The sequence below is a fragment of the Malus sylvestris genome, chromosome 16 (assembly GCF_916048215.2).
Source record: "Malus sylvestris chromosome 16, drMalSylv7.2, whole genome shotgun sequence".
Lineage (NCBI taxonomy): Eukaryota > Viridiplantae > Streptophyta > Magnoliopsida > Rosales > Rosaceae > Malus > Malus sylvestris.
The window spans coordinates 33011739-33026176 of record NC_062275.1 but is presented as its reverse complement, the minus strand read 5'-3'; the positions used below and the strand labels follow the sequence as shown (position 1 = coordinate 33026176).

At 41.0% G+C, this 14438-nt stretch overlaps 1 protein-coding gene and 1 long non-coding RNA gene across 2 annotated transcripts; one reads left to right on the top strand and one right to left on the bottom strand.

Annotated features, from left to right (window-relative positions):
* The first annotated feature begins 6 nt into the window (after positions 1-6).
* Positions 7-1346, top strand: LOC126607427 (uncharacterized). The gene is made up of 2 exons (XR_007617597.1): positions 7-79; positions 779-1346. It is a non-coding gene; the product is annotated as an uncharacterized LOC126607427 (long non-coding RNA).
* A 9090-nt stretch (positions 1347-10436) lies between these two features.
* LOC126607425 (protein IWS1 homolog 1-like) lies at positions 10437-14227 on the bottom strand. Its single transcript, XM_050275005.1, has 11 exons — positions 14063-14227; positions 13614-13980; positions 13186-13305; positions 12686-12906; positions 12457-12586; positions 12308-12370; positions 12114-12191; positions 11604-11695; positions 11406-11462; positions 11146-11299; positions 10437-10693 (listed from the first exon to the last, which is right to left on the bottom strand). Exons 1-11 carry the CDS (start codon positions 14080-14082, stop codon positions 10595-10597), a joined length of 1401 nt encoding a protein of 466 aa, XP_050130962.1. The 5' UTR covers positions 14083-14227; the 3' UTR covers positions 10437-10594.
* Positions 14228-14438: the final 211 nt, after the last annotated feature.

Here is a 14438-nt window from a genome sequence, read left to right as displayed (position 1 = left end):
TGATAGGTCCGGCTTTCAAGGGAATGTTGAGTTCAATTCCCGTATACAATGTGCCACTTCAACATTCTTCGAACGACTGGTAATTTGCTTTGCATTTAATTTATAAATTATTCTGAAAATAATAATTTAATTAAAATTAAGATTATTTAGTCATCACTTTTAACAAATACATCAACAGCTCGTAATACATTTAACAAATATGTTCATCTGTTTTTATAAAATTCGATGATTAAACGATTTTAGTTTTAATTTATTTTTTGTAGAGATGTTTTTTATAGAATAATATACAATAAGAATAGTTTTAATCATAAACACAAAATTCTATGAATAAGCAGCAAAATACTTTAAAGAGGAGTTCTTTCTTAATCCTCGAGGAGCAAGTCTCTCCTTCATTTTTAATTCTTCTTAGCACGCGCTCACGCGTCCTAGAGAAATAATTATCGGTGTCGCCAAACTTCAACTTAATACGATGCTACTAAAGGGACACATAATTAATCTGAGTTAGATTGTACAATTGTCATATGGTTGTAATCATTGTAACTAGTTAATTAGATGTGATTAGTTACTCAGCTTTATTTGTAAAGTGTATATAAACTCGGATGTAATTTCTTCCATATTAAGGAAAGTAACAAAGTATTATTTCTAATATGGTATCTGTAAACACGAAATTTTCCTGAAACGAAAGAGACAAGAACAACGTGCACAAAATAATATTTGTATTTGATGATTTTGGGTTACAATCTCTCTTAACTTGATCCTTTGATTCGATCTCCGTAAGGTGTTGATTTGTGGATGTGCGATTGATCCAAAGGGCCGTTGGGGCTTGATCGTAGGATGAACGAATGATGAACAATGAATGTTTTCTTCAAGGCTTTTAGGGCTTGATCTTGAAGAACTGTTGATGAACGGATCTTCAAGGGCCTTTGGGGCTTGATCTTGATGAACAGTTGATGAATGGATCTTCAAGGGCTTTTGGGCTTGATCTTGAAGAACAATGATGAACGGATCTTCAAAGGCTTTTGGGCTTGATCTTGAAGGATGGTTGGATGTGTGGATTTGTCGACGTTTGTTGATCCAAAGGGTCGTTGGGGCTTGATCTTAGGATGAACAGATGATGAATGATGAACACTTTCTTCAAGGCTTTTGGGGCTTGATCTTGAATTGGTGGAAGTTCTTCAAAGGGGCCGTCGGGGCTTGAGCTTGAAGTCGGATTTGGCGAAGAACGAAGATAGTTTTCTCGATCCTTCGGAATTTGCTTGAGAGTTTTAGAGTTTCAAAGCTTCAAGGTTTTAGTGTAATATCCATTGGTCAAATGAAATGAATGAAATTGGCTTCTATTTATAGAATTTTCCAAGGCTTAATTTTGAATATAATATTCCAGATGAAATAAGTTGTTTCTGCCAGGTGTTGACACGTGTCCTGTTTGATGATTTTTCCGACTCATTTCAATTTTTCGTCGAGTCACACGCTACGTGTAAAATTTATGTAATACATGAGCGTTGAAACTTTGATTTATCTGTCAACATTTATTTACCAAAATTTCGATGTCTACAAATGCCCCCACTTCAAGGCGTGTCGTAAACATGTGCTTGTCACGTGTAGGAGATGCGTTTTGAAGTCCCTTATTGTAGATGTTGATCCAAGGGCCGTTAGGGCTTGATCTTGAATTGGGCTGGAAATTTCTTCAAGGGTCGTTGAGGCTTGTTCTTGAACTTTGTTTGAAATTTCTTCAAGGGCCGTCAAGGCTTGATCTTGAAGGTTGAAATTGGACCACAAGGAGCTTCATGTGGTAGATGATCTTTTGGCTTTGGTAGTGGATGAATTGGCACATATTTGTTTTTGCGCTTGTTGACTTTCCACAGCTTTGATCTTGAACTGGGTTGGAGAATTTTCTGGATTCCTCCAATTGTTGACTTTCCACAGCTTATTCTTGAACTAGATTTGATTCAAGGGTGGTGAATCGACACGTGCAACCCATAACGCCTAGCGAGTTGACCCAAGAATTTGAGGGTCAAAACGAGTCCTCCACCCAAAGTGATCGCAACCCTGATGATATGAGATACCTTTGATTTTGAAGAAGTAGCGGATGAATCGGCACGTGCTTTGTTGTGCTTGTCTCCACATGCTTCAATGTATCATTTTCCCTTCCTTATATGTTCTCCAGGTAAATGTGGCATCTTCTCGAGTTCCTCAGCTCAGACTCCTTCTGCTGAGTTAACTATGTAAGCTGCATTCTTCTCTGCTTGTTTCTTCTGCATGTTGTCTCCACATGCTGTAAGGTATCATTTTCACTTGCCTTATCTGTTCTCCAGGCAGATGTGGCCGCTTCTTTGGAAGTACAGCAGCAGTGGAAGACGAGTACTCGAAAGCAATGCCAAGTAAGCAACCAGGCAAAGGTTCCAGGTAGTCGATTCCTTACCCAAGTTTGAGTGGAGGTTCCACATATTGCTTTCTTTATCCTTGTCTTTGTAGGTAAGAACAAGGCCAAAGGAAAGGACAGGGAGAAAGCATGATATGAGATACTATTGCTTTCTACCCTGGTAATATGAGATACTTTTTCTTTGGTGTCATTTGTTTGCAGAGGTACCCCAAGGAATAAGGAACACTGAGTGACTCGAGAGGCTTCGTTGGGAAGGCATTCTCGGAAATGAAGAAAGGTTCTGTATATCTGCCTTGCTATGGAGGGTGAAGGTGGACAGTTATAGGAAGTTCTTTAATACCTGTAAAGGTACTATTCTTTCACTCGTGTCGGCAACCATTGAGTGATTGATCAGTATGGCTTCACGTGCTTTCTTCTTTATAAAAAATCTTCGACAAATTGTCCCTAATTTCCGCCAAGCTAAGTGTACATGTGACAGGTGTTGACGAGGCTGAAAAAGACTGGCGCCTCTTCGATATCTGGGATTGGCGCTTTGACAAATTACCTGTGATTTTCGCAAAGCTGAGTTTGCATGTGACGGGTGCTGATGCGTCTGGAAAAGCAAGATGTCTCTCCGATTTCTGAGCTTGCCTCTTCGATTTTTGAATTGGCCTCTTCGAATTCTGAGCTCGCCTCTCTGAAATCCCATCGAGTGCTGATTTTTATAGAGGCACGCAGTTCGTTTCAAAGCACACTTGAATTTTTTGCTTGTAGAAAATCCCTTCTTGCACTTCTAAGATCTTGATTTGTCCGACCTCTTCTTTCTTCAACACCTTTGAAAATGTCTGGACCCTCCTACCGTCGTTTTGACTTGAACCTTGGTGAAAAGGCAGTCCCACCTTCTCTAGATAACATATGGTGCCCATCCTTCATATCCCATACTAGTCCTCTTACCGTTGGGGATTCGGTGATGAAGAATGACATGACTGCTGCAGTGGTGACCAAGAACCTTGTCATTCCCAAAGATAACAGATTACTTTCCAAACGGTCTGATGAGTTGGCTGTTAAGGATTCTCTGGCTCTCAGTGTTCAGTGTACAGGTTCTGTGTCTAATATGGCCCAACGCCTATTTGCTCGAACCCGTCAAGTTGAATCATTGGTGGCTGAAGTGATAAGTCTCAAACAGGAGATTAGATGGCTCAAGCATGAGAATAAACAATTGCACAGGCTCGCACATAACTATGCTACCAACATGAAGAAGAAGATTGACCAGATGCAGGAATCTGATGGTCAGATTTTACTTGATCATCAGAGGTTTATGGGTTTGTTCCAACAGCATTTGCCTTCGTCTTTTGGGGCTGTACCGCGTAATGAAGCTCCAAATGATCAATCTTCGATGCCTCCTCCTCCTGGAGTTCTGCCTTGTACTGAGGCTCTAAATAATCACCCTCTGGTGCCTCTTCAATCTGGGGCTCTGCCGACTGCTGAGACTTCTCCTGAGCAACCTTTGGGAAAGCTCCATCTTGTTTGTTTATTTGTTTATTTGTTTTTTTTTAACTTATGTAAAACGTACATTTATGTAAATTTTTAGAGAAATCAATAAAGGAGCCTTATTTCATTCTCTGTGTGTGTGTATATATATATATATTTCTTAGTGCCAAAAGCATAAAGAAATTATTATTATTAATTTTGTTTTTCAAGGTTTTCAAAACACTATCCCAAAAAGATATATATATATATATATTTTTTTTTTTTTTGCACATGGTGCCAGATGCACCATCCATTTTTTTATATTTTCTTTTCTTTTCCTCTTTTTTTTTTTTTTTTTTTTTTTGCACATGGTGCCAGATGCACCCTTTTTTTTTCACGTGGTGACAACACCACTTTGCTCCACTATCCCATTTTTTATTATATATTTTTTTGTATAAATTTTGATGATGGGTGAGGAATTTGTAGGAAGGACGAAGACGGACGAAGAGCTGTAGTCGAGGCTTCATGATCGGCTAGTCGTTTGACGACGGTTATTGAAGTTCTTCGCCATTGCTGTTTGCCACGGACGGAGAGCTACAGTCGAGGCTTCATGACCGGCTAGTTGTTTGACGGCGGTTATTGAAGTTCTTCGCCATTGCTGTTTGCCACTGCCACTACCCAACCATTGCACTGCCATTGCATTTTTTTACAGCCTTGCAGAGGAAAAGACGGACGATGAGCTGTAGGAGGCAAGAGATGGAGAAGATGTGGACAGACGGTGCCAACGCTTTGGAGTTGGGTTCCTCGCTGGGCTTAAGCGTTGCACAACGGAGAGGGTGCCCAGATGATGCACTGCATCGCCACCACTTGCACCATGAAGCTGCCGTTGCGGGTGAAGTTGGTCTAGAGGTCGTTGTGGCTGTATGTCGCAGAGACGGAGGAGCATGGTGCTTAGAAACTGGAGCGGAGCATGGAAGATGATGGTGGTGTCAATTTGAAGTTTGAGCTCAGTGGCACAGATGATATATACGACGAGATCTAGACGAAGGCGACGAAGATGGAGCATGCGCCAGTGAGGTTGTGGTTGTCTGGTCGTGAAGGAAGTCAGCCTGCTTTTCCGGTGACGGCAAGCTTGCGAGAAGATTCCAGGAGGCGAAGCTGCTCATGGCGCTGCGGGAGAGAGAGTGACATGGCTGGGCAACATTGTTGTAGGGTTTGGAGCTCTGCCACAGCAACTAATGACAAAGGAGATTCAAATGGAAGCTGGTATCCTTCACGGTCTTCCAGTGCCTTTTTCAACGGCGAATTTCTTAGTGACCAGCTTTTACTCGGGATCGACCCCGCAGTGGTGAAGGCTTCGTTATGTGCAGCTTTCATGGTGTTCTTAGCTTGAATCAAACCGCTGTCTTGTTTGTCAGAGATAATCAGGAGGAGGTTGCGGTGGCTTTCATGGCTGAGACAAATGAGGGAGAGTTCTGTTCGTGACTACTTGCAGTTGCTGTCTTTACTTTGCTGCCCATTACCCTTTTATTGGCAGCTTAGTCTTCATCCCATTCTCGACGTTCATAACCTCATCGAGCAGCTCTTGCGTCGTCTTCAAATACTTTGAGCTCAACAACACATTCTGCATACCCGAAACCATATTCGCCACACCGGAAGCTGTCGAAGTCGACCCACTCGAAACCCAAGTATCTTCCCCGAACAGCACCTTTCTTTCGACGGAGGTTTCTTGGAAAGAAACAAAAAACCCGCTTGCTGTGAGGAAGAAGGAGGTCGTGCGGCTAGCTTGGAGGTCCATTTGCTCCGGGTGTGCGCACCATGTGTAGTAGGTGGGGTTTGGGTGGAGTGAGGATGAAGAAGTCTGGCGACTTTGAGCTTCCTCGAAGCTCTTCATGACCGAGTCGAGGTCCAAGTCGTGCGGTCGGTGTTCGAATCGTCGAGAACAACTAAGAAGGTCTTCCTTAAACCGCTTCACCTTGGCCAAGTCGTCCGTGGACCTTTGGTATGGTGGTCGTGCGCAATTGATGTGGAGATTGTAAATCGTGTCTTCGTAGACACCAATGACAGAGTCAGACTTGGTGGAGCAGCTCGGCCTGGTCCGAATCTAAGGGGGGCGGTGAAGAACTGGGTCTGGGCTTGTTGGGCTCATGGTTTGGACCTGAGGATAGTTGGAGACAGGCCTGTGAAGTGAAGGGAGGCTTGGGCTGTGACCCCCTTTGATGGAGACAAGGCTGGGGCGGCCCATTTCTCTTTTTTTTTTCTTTTTTTTTTTCGAAGAAACTGTGATTTAATTTTGTACAAAGAAAATTGCAATTTTCTTAACCAAATAAATTTGTAATAAAATTGACCTTCTTTAATAAAACATTTATTCTTTTATTTTGATGTGACTGAACTCGAAAAAATTGAACATTTGAGCTGCCTACGTACCCCTCCAAAGAAGAGATCAAGTCGTAACGTAGTTCAAATGAATGATGGATTTTTTATTTATTTATTTTTTTTTATGGTTTTAGTGGTGATTTTGATGATGATTTTACCGTACACAGTTTATGCTCTTGCGGGCCAGGAGTTTTGGTGTCGCCTTTTATTCTCGTGCGGACAAGGAGCGTTGTGCCATGCAGTTTAGGCTTGTGCAGGCGAGGAGCTTTATGTCTTGCAGTTTAGGCTCTTGTAGACAATGAGCGTTGCGCCATGCAGTTTAAGCTCGTGTGGGCAAGGAGCTTTGTTTGTTCATCAAGCGATCCGGGAGAGTCGTTCCTCACAATCTTTATAGCAAGGAGCCTTGACTGAGTAGTTGAAGAAGTCTTCTGGGAAGATGTCACACATCGTGATGGGGATGGATGATCTTCGTGTCAAAGTTTCATTATCTCCAACACTTTCACATTGTTCTGGAGGTTGACAGGAGCTACTTTGCCCCCTTTCACATTGGTGAACTTGTGGAATAGATGGTTGCTGCCTGGAGAGGCGTTCCTCGTAATCTTTATAGCAACGAGCCTTGACCGAGTAACTTAATAATTTTTGAGGAAGAAGAGATCACGCATGGTCAATCTTTGTGTCAAAATTTCCTCATCTTCAACACTTTCACATTGCTTTGGAGGTTGGCGAAAGTTGCTTTGCCCTCTTTCCGATGGGTGCACTTGTGGAGAAGACATATGCTTATTGTGCAGTTTCTTTGGAGTGACATGAGTCCATCCTTCAACTTCACTCGGCTTGACTGGCATGGTTTTGGAGCATGCCCCTAGCAATTGAGGTGAAGATTTTGAGTTGACAGAGCCGGAAGTGACGTCTTCTTCCGGGATTTCGTCTTCTTTGTCTTCTTGGGCCTCCTCTTCAGTGCGGTCATTTTGGGTTTGTTGGCGTGAAGATTGGCCGGTGTAGGTGATGGTGCGCCTCCTTACCTTCAGTGGTCCTTTTGTGTCGACCTCTAAAGCTGCTTGGCGCTTCATCCTTGAAGGAATCAAGCTTTGAACATCGTCTTTTCCTGCTAGACTGTTGAGCTTTTCTTCCTTTGGCGTTGCCTTTCTGTTTCTAGAAGGCTTCTTAGTTTCTTCAAGTCCGTCCGCAGCTGACCGTTGCGGAGGAGATCTAGCTGTGCCGCTTTGTTTCTTGGGTTTTGATAACCTTTCAAAGACAGATCTTTGCAATGTTGGCGTCTTAAGCCTTTTGAAGACAAAAGTTCGGTCTCGACCACTGATGCGATCAAGTGCCAAAATTCTAGGTTTTAAATGATTCAGCCTGTCGAAGACTGAAGTTCGAGGGGTGGGTTTAGGCTCTTCTTTTGGCCTTATGGCTTGTGGTCTTAGCTTTCTCGTTTTTTTGTAGGTCGCCGATGTCCACCCTTCCTTATCACCAGTAGATGCATCTTGGTTGCTTGCCCCCGGTGATGGTTGTGTAGGGGGTGCCGTGTGACTTGAACATTGACGGGAATGGTCATACATGCTTCGAAGATGCACAGGATCGAGTGATCCAAACACGATAGTAGTAGTGTGTGCCGCGACCGTGTCTTCAAGGTCAAGCTCGATTTTCCCTTGTTGTGCTAGCTTCAGGATGAGATCTTTCTGTACAAAGCATTTTTCCGTTGGATGACTGATGAAACGGTGGAATTTACAATACCTTGGACTATCAGTACGATTCATCTCTTCTGGCCATCTGCACTCAGGTAGGTCGATCACCTTTTTACCAAGCAAGTCTTTCAACATGGCGACCACATTAAAGTCGGGGAATGGATAAGTTTTCTCCTCGAGCTTCTTCAAAGTACGTCTACACATCTCTTGATTACGAAAAGGTTCGGCTTGAATCTCCTTGCCTCGTGTAGAGATTTTGACGAGAGCTGTGTTGATCGTCATTGCTTCCTTGATGGATTGGTTGTGGCGCCAATGGATTGTCCGTTCGCGGCAGAAGTGCTCAGGATCCTTCCCTTGGTGGTTGCGAGAATGGCTTGTCCCTTGCTTGATGCCATTGACTTTGAGGCGTGTTTGGATTCCTTGAACGAAGAAAGAGATGAGAGGTAGAGATTGTCCCACCGGGCGTGCCAAATTTGTAAACACGAAATTTTCCTGAAACGAAAGAGACAAGAACAACGTGCACAAAATAATATTTGTATTTGATGATTTTGGGTTACAATCTCTCTTAACTTGATCCTCTGATTCAATCTCCGTAAGGTGTTGATTTATGGATGTGCGATTGATCCAAAGGGTCGTTGGGGCTTGATCTTAGGATGAATGAATGATGAACAATGAACGCTTTCTTCAAGGCTTTTGGGGCTTGATCTTGAAGAACTGTTGATGAACGGATCTTCAAGGGCCTTTGGGGCTTGATCTTGATGAACAGTTGATGAATGGATCTTCAAGGGCTTTTGGGCTTGATCTTGAAGAACAGTGATGAACAGATATTCAAGGGCTTTTGGGCTTGATCTTGAAGGACGATTGGATGTGTGGATTTGTCGACGTTTGTTGATCCAAAGGGCTATTGGGGCTTGATCTTAGGATGAACGGATGATGAACGATGAACACTTTCTTCAAGGCTTTTGGGGCTTGATCTTGAATTGGTGGAAGTTCTTCAAAGGGGCCGTCGGGGCTTGAGCTTGAAGGCGGATTTGGCGAAGAACGAAGAGAGTTTTCTCGATCCTCCGGAATTTGCTTGAGAGTTTTAGAGTTTCAAAGTTTCAAGGTTTTGGTGTAATATCCATTGGTCAAATGAAATGAATGAAATTGGCTTCTATTTATAGAATTTTCCAAGGCCTAATTTTGAATATAATATTCCAAATGAAATAAGTCGTTTCTGCCAGGTGTTGACACGTGTCCTGTTTGATGACTTTTCCGACTCATTTCAATTTTTCGTCGAGTCACACGCTACGTGTAAAATTTATGTAATACATGAGCGTTGAAACTTTGATTTATCGGTCAACATTTATTTACCAAAATTTCGATGTCTACAGTATCAACTGCCTCTCTACTAACGCTTCTCTTTTCTTCAATCTTACCTCATGTGATCTTTGTGATCTTGTTTCTCCATCGTTGATTTGATCTTTGAATCTTTGAGCTTCTTCTCATGCACATCTAGAAGTTGTTGCTCCAACCTCTCCTCCGATGAATTTCTTGCAGGCAAACCGTAACTCTTCAATTGCTTCAATCACAATCCAGAATATCAATTATGGTGCCTACAAAATTCAAGCGTGATAATTACATAGTGTAGAAGGCGTTATTTGCTCAAAATTTCATCGGTATAAACTGACAGGAATTCTTGATGGATCTAAGATTTGTCAACCGCCTTTTCTTCTTGATGGATCTAGTAATGGTACTGGTGTTCCTAATCCTGAATTTGAAGTCTGGTATGAAAAGGATTAGAACATTCTAATTTGGCTCAATACCATTCTATCAGAGGACATAATTCCTTTTACTGTCGGTGTACCTTCATCTCGTGAGCTCTGGCTGAACCTTGAAGATCATTTTGGTGGTGTTTCTCGTTCTCCCTAGTCTTTCCCACCCTGGAGCCTCGACTCGACTCGACTCTTTCGAGTTTCGACTCCTTTCTTGTGGTCCCTTTCACCTCTGTTTATCGTTTTTCATTCTTGACAGTGACTGAGTCGATTTGAATTTGACTGTGTCGACATCACAGATTGCAGCCACCACACACAAACGCAAATTGAGCCCTCAATCTTAGCAAGAAATCTTGCACAATAGTTTTAATGAACATTATCACTTACACTTGAAATCTCGTGTTCAATTCTCTCTTCCAGTAATTTAGAAGAATTTAATGTAAATAATTCTATAGTTTAAACTGGTTGTTTGCTTAACAAGTAAGCTGCACCAGCACAAATATTAGTCTTTTAGAAAGACTTCTCCTCAATGATTTAGAAAGAACTAAAAATACCTCATGGTTTATTCACCTAACTTCGTGTTAATGATCAGAAGCGTCCATATTATAAATTACTATGTAAAAATTATCTCTACAAAAAATAAATTAAAACTAAGATTGTTTAGTCATGAAACTGTATAAAACAAATGGACAGATTCGGTGAAACCCTTGCTAACCATTTGTCTATTTGCTACAATTGAATGATTAAATGATCCTAGTTTTAATTCATTTTTAGAGGAAAAGAACAAGAAACTTGGCAGTTCAAAAAGATTAATCAACAAGTTTGTACCTCAAGCGCAAGAAACATGAATATTATGAAATATAAGTATGTAGGCACAATGTAATTTACACAATTGTATTGGACCCTGGACAGTGGCGGAGTACACCAATATATCTGAATGTTGGGTAAGATCACAAATACTTGACCATGCCACGACCCTCCACGCTTAATTTTGTGGCCTGAAGCTGCTTCTTCTTTGGTGCTTTCAACTGCTGTAACTTCCTATTCATCTGCCAAACAAAGATAACCTTTCTTCAATTATCGTATCAATAGAGGTTAGCAAATTAAAGTTCAGAACAAGGAAAGTCATTTAAGAATTATGAAGATAAACCAACAAACAAAGACGGTAAAAAAAATCCTTAGACCGTTTAAATAATGAAGATTTAAGCTCAAAGAAAATCTCAAACAAGGGCAAAGGCTCAACTCCAAAATTTCAACAAACAAATAGAGACAGTTGAAGCAAGCTCCATTGATTTTTGAGTTCACCGCAATATGAATAACTTCAACTATCAACTTCAACCACTAAAATGATAAGTTTTTATGCATGTAAGGTTTCAATTTCAAATCGTTGGCAGCACTCAATTTACAGAATAATGCTCACTTGGATGCCAACTAATCATCACATTCTTTTTTCATGTTTTTTTTTTTCCAGACATTTTCCAGTAGGAAAAACAAAGCCTACCTTCATACGGCGCTGATCTTGTGTCCCTTGTTTAGCACGGGCTCTAATTTCATCAGGATCAATCCTGGATTGTGGGCGCACCAAAAAGTCCATTGGTGTCGCTTCTGGTCTTGAGGCATGTTGCCGAGAAGATGATTGGCCAGATTTTCTTTCCCTGTACCAAAGTCAACATTAAAATTTGAAAGAAATGCACCTTCGAAGCTGAAGTCTCCGGATTTAGAATGACCAATGACGTATGCCTAATCTATCCTCAAATTTACCTTGAAAATTCATCCACGTCATCTCTAGATTCCATTCCTGTGCCATTACTCACTGGCCTGTGTAATAAAATATAAATAATAATTTAAGAAAACCAACTACTAATGCGCTAAATTTAGAGAAATTTATATTGAGTTCACCATGTATTTGTATACATGCATATTAGCAATAAGTTATTGGATGAAAGAAAGTCTCAGTACTTTTTAATTGTAGGCCTTCTAAAGGGAACTCTCTCATCGTCAACGTTTCTCATATCCTCAAACCTTGTACTTTTATTAAATATAGGTCGACTCTGCAGTTGTGCAACAGACAAAATGTCAAAGTCATTTGAGGCAATACAAACGAATTTCATTTAGTGAGCATTAAATAAGAAAGACAAAAGAATTAGAATCTCAAGACAAACAACAACAACAACAACAAAGCCTTTTCCCACTAAGTGGGGTCGGCTATCAAGACAAAGATATATATAAACAAATAATGGAAATGGGATCTCCTATAAATGATCCTTGGACAAGGAGACTAACTATTCAACATAACTGCCTTTTCCAGTAGGATATATCAGATTGGTGCTACATATATATCTATTTAATGCAGAGTCACTAAGAAGAATAAATTCGTAGAAAGGGATGGGGTGATTGCCACATATTTGTAACAGAAACATAAAAACGCAGAAGCATAGAAGGTAAGTAATAGAGGACGAGTCAAATTACCCATTTGTCAACCAATTCCTTTGCAAGTTTTCTGTTGGAAGTTGTTTCTTCATCAGATTTTGATAAAAACATGATGACCTGCCCAAGAACAAAGTAAACCAATTGAAGTTGTCACACTGATTGACATCAATCAAAGTTGTCACACTGATTGACAAGCTTTCTATGCTTTTCCAAAAGAAAAATAATGATCTAACCTTTCCAAGGCCACTCTTTTTCAGTTGTTCTCTTCTATCATACTGCTCTAGATCTATAGGGAACTGCATAACAGATACAACAATTCAGGTCCTATTATTGACAACCTTTACAAAATTTCAAATACAACAATGGCAACAGAGGTGTATACATCAGTCAAAATCTGTAAAATTGCTGCACGTATATTTATGTTCGGTAAACTTCCATCTGGAAGAGGTTCAAGCCAATTCTTCAGTAGAGTTAACACTCCATGATCTAGAAACTCTTGTTGAAGCTGCTTCCTGTACAAACAGTAAAAATTAAAGTGATAGTCTATTATTACAGATGCAAAATATATTTGGTGCAAGTCTGGTGAGGGAGATCACATGAAGCCAGCTTACTTTGATAGGACGTCTGTAAGAAGAGGCAACTTCTTGAGCTTATTAATGGCAGGTTTCCCCTGTCTATTTAAATCTGCATCCTCTTCAGCTGTTATCTCGAGCTCAGCCATGACTTTCTCAACAAGGAATGCTACTTCTGCGGGACTTTTTTCATTCTTCTTCCTTTTCTTACCCATCTTAAACATATCCTTAATTTCATCATCTTCCTCACCCTCTTCAGCCTAGAACAATTAAAACAATAAACAAATGGAAAAATCAATCAAGCCGAAGCAGTAATAATCAACAGTATTGGTAAGTCATCTGTTGTGACATGTGGTATCTGACATGACATAAGTTGAAGACAAGAACCATTGTCAATCAACCGAAGCTGTACTACATCTTGCCTTTAAATTCCATGCCGTGGCATTGTTTCATTAGCATATAGATAGAAGCACAAGAAGCATACAACAACAAAAAAGCCTTATCCCACTAAGTGGGGTAGGCTACAAAAAAACACAAACCTGAGGATGGTGACTAGGAGAACGTGGTTCGTTGTCACTTCCATACCGATCAGAAGGATGCACACCAGTGTCATCTATAAAGTTGTCGTCGTCGTAATTCCTGACACCCTCTTGATCATCCTATTCCATTGAAGAGGATAAAACATTTAGGAAGTTCCGACAGTAAAGTGAAGTCAAGAGGAACAATACATCTTTATAGTTATGGAAAGCATAATGCAGCTATAAATTCTAAAACGTCGTCAAAGAAAATTCAGATTCTTTCTGACAAATTGCGATTCGATTCAAATGGCAAGGCAAGAACCAATAAATTATTTTTGTTTTTCAACATAAACAATTAATTATGCAACAGAGCATAAAATGCAAATATAAAATAAGTTAAATACAAATTGCTATCACGAAATTAAACAAAACAAAACATTTATGACAACCTCAGAGTCGCCGCCGGCGATGGTTTCCCACATCTCCTTGACCTCACCATCGGTGGCCGCCTTGTCAGATGAGGATCTCCTGGGGTATTTAGACCCCTTCTTCTCCCCCTTATGCCTCTTCTCCTTCTTCAACCTCTTCCGATTGCCGTCATCATCGTCCAAATCAGAGCTCACAGGCAATTTTCCCACTTGGCTCTTCTTGATCAACCGCTTCCTCGGCTTCGATTTCAACGACGACGGATCCTCGTGGTCGGGCCAATCGTCGTTATCTTCTAGGACGTCATCTTGGAGGGGCTCGGGAGACGGGTCGCGACCAGCTCCAAAGTCGTCGAAGTCCATCAATGGCTCCCCATCTTCATCACGGTACCTGAAACCAATAACGATGATTAGATGCAGGGAATCGAAGAGAACTCTAACCCTAATCGTGAGTTCGCGAGAGAGGGACTTGCGGATTGTCTTCGTATGCCATGGTGCGGTGTCAGGAATCAGGATCCCTCAGCTGCGAATTTGAGATTGAGATTGCTCGTTTCATCTTTCTCTCTTTGAATTGTCCTCTCGTGCGCGCGCACATGCGCCGACAGAAATTGCGGCTGCCGTTTGATTAAAATCTAACGCCTAAAAAGAAAACAGTGATGTAAAATCGATAGTGTGTATAGTGAAATAAATGAAACAACACAAAATTTACGAGGTCTTCTACAGTTAGTGTGACTGAATATGTCGTCAGGATGATATTTTCATTATAATTTGGAAAAATAGGAGTACAAATATGACTCTCTATTATCTCCTCTCCTCTTTCTCTCCTTTTTTCTCTTCCTCTCCTGTGAA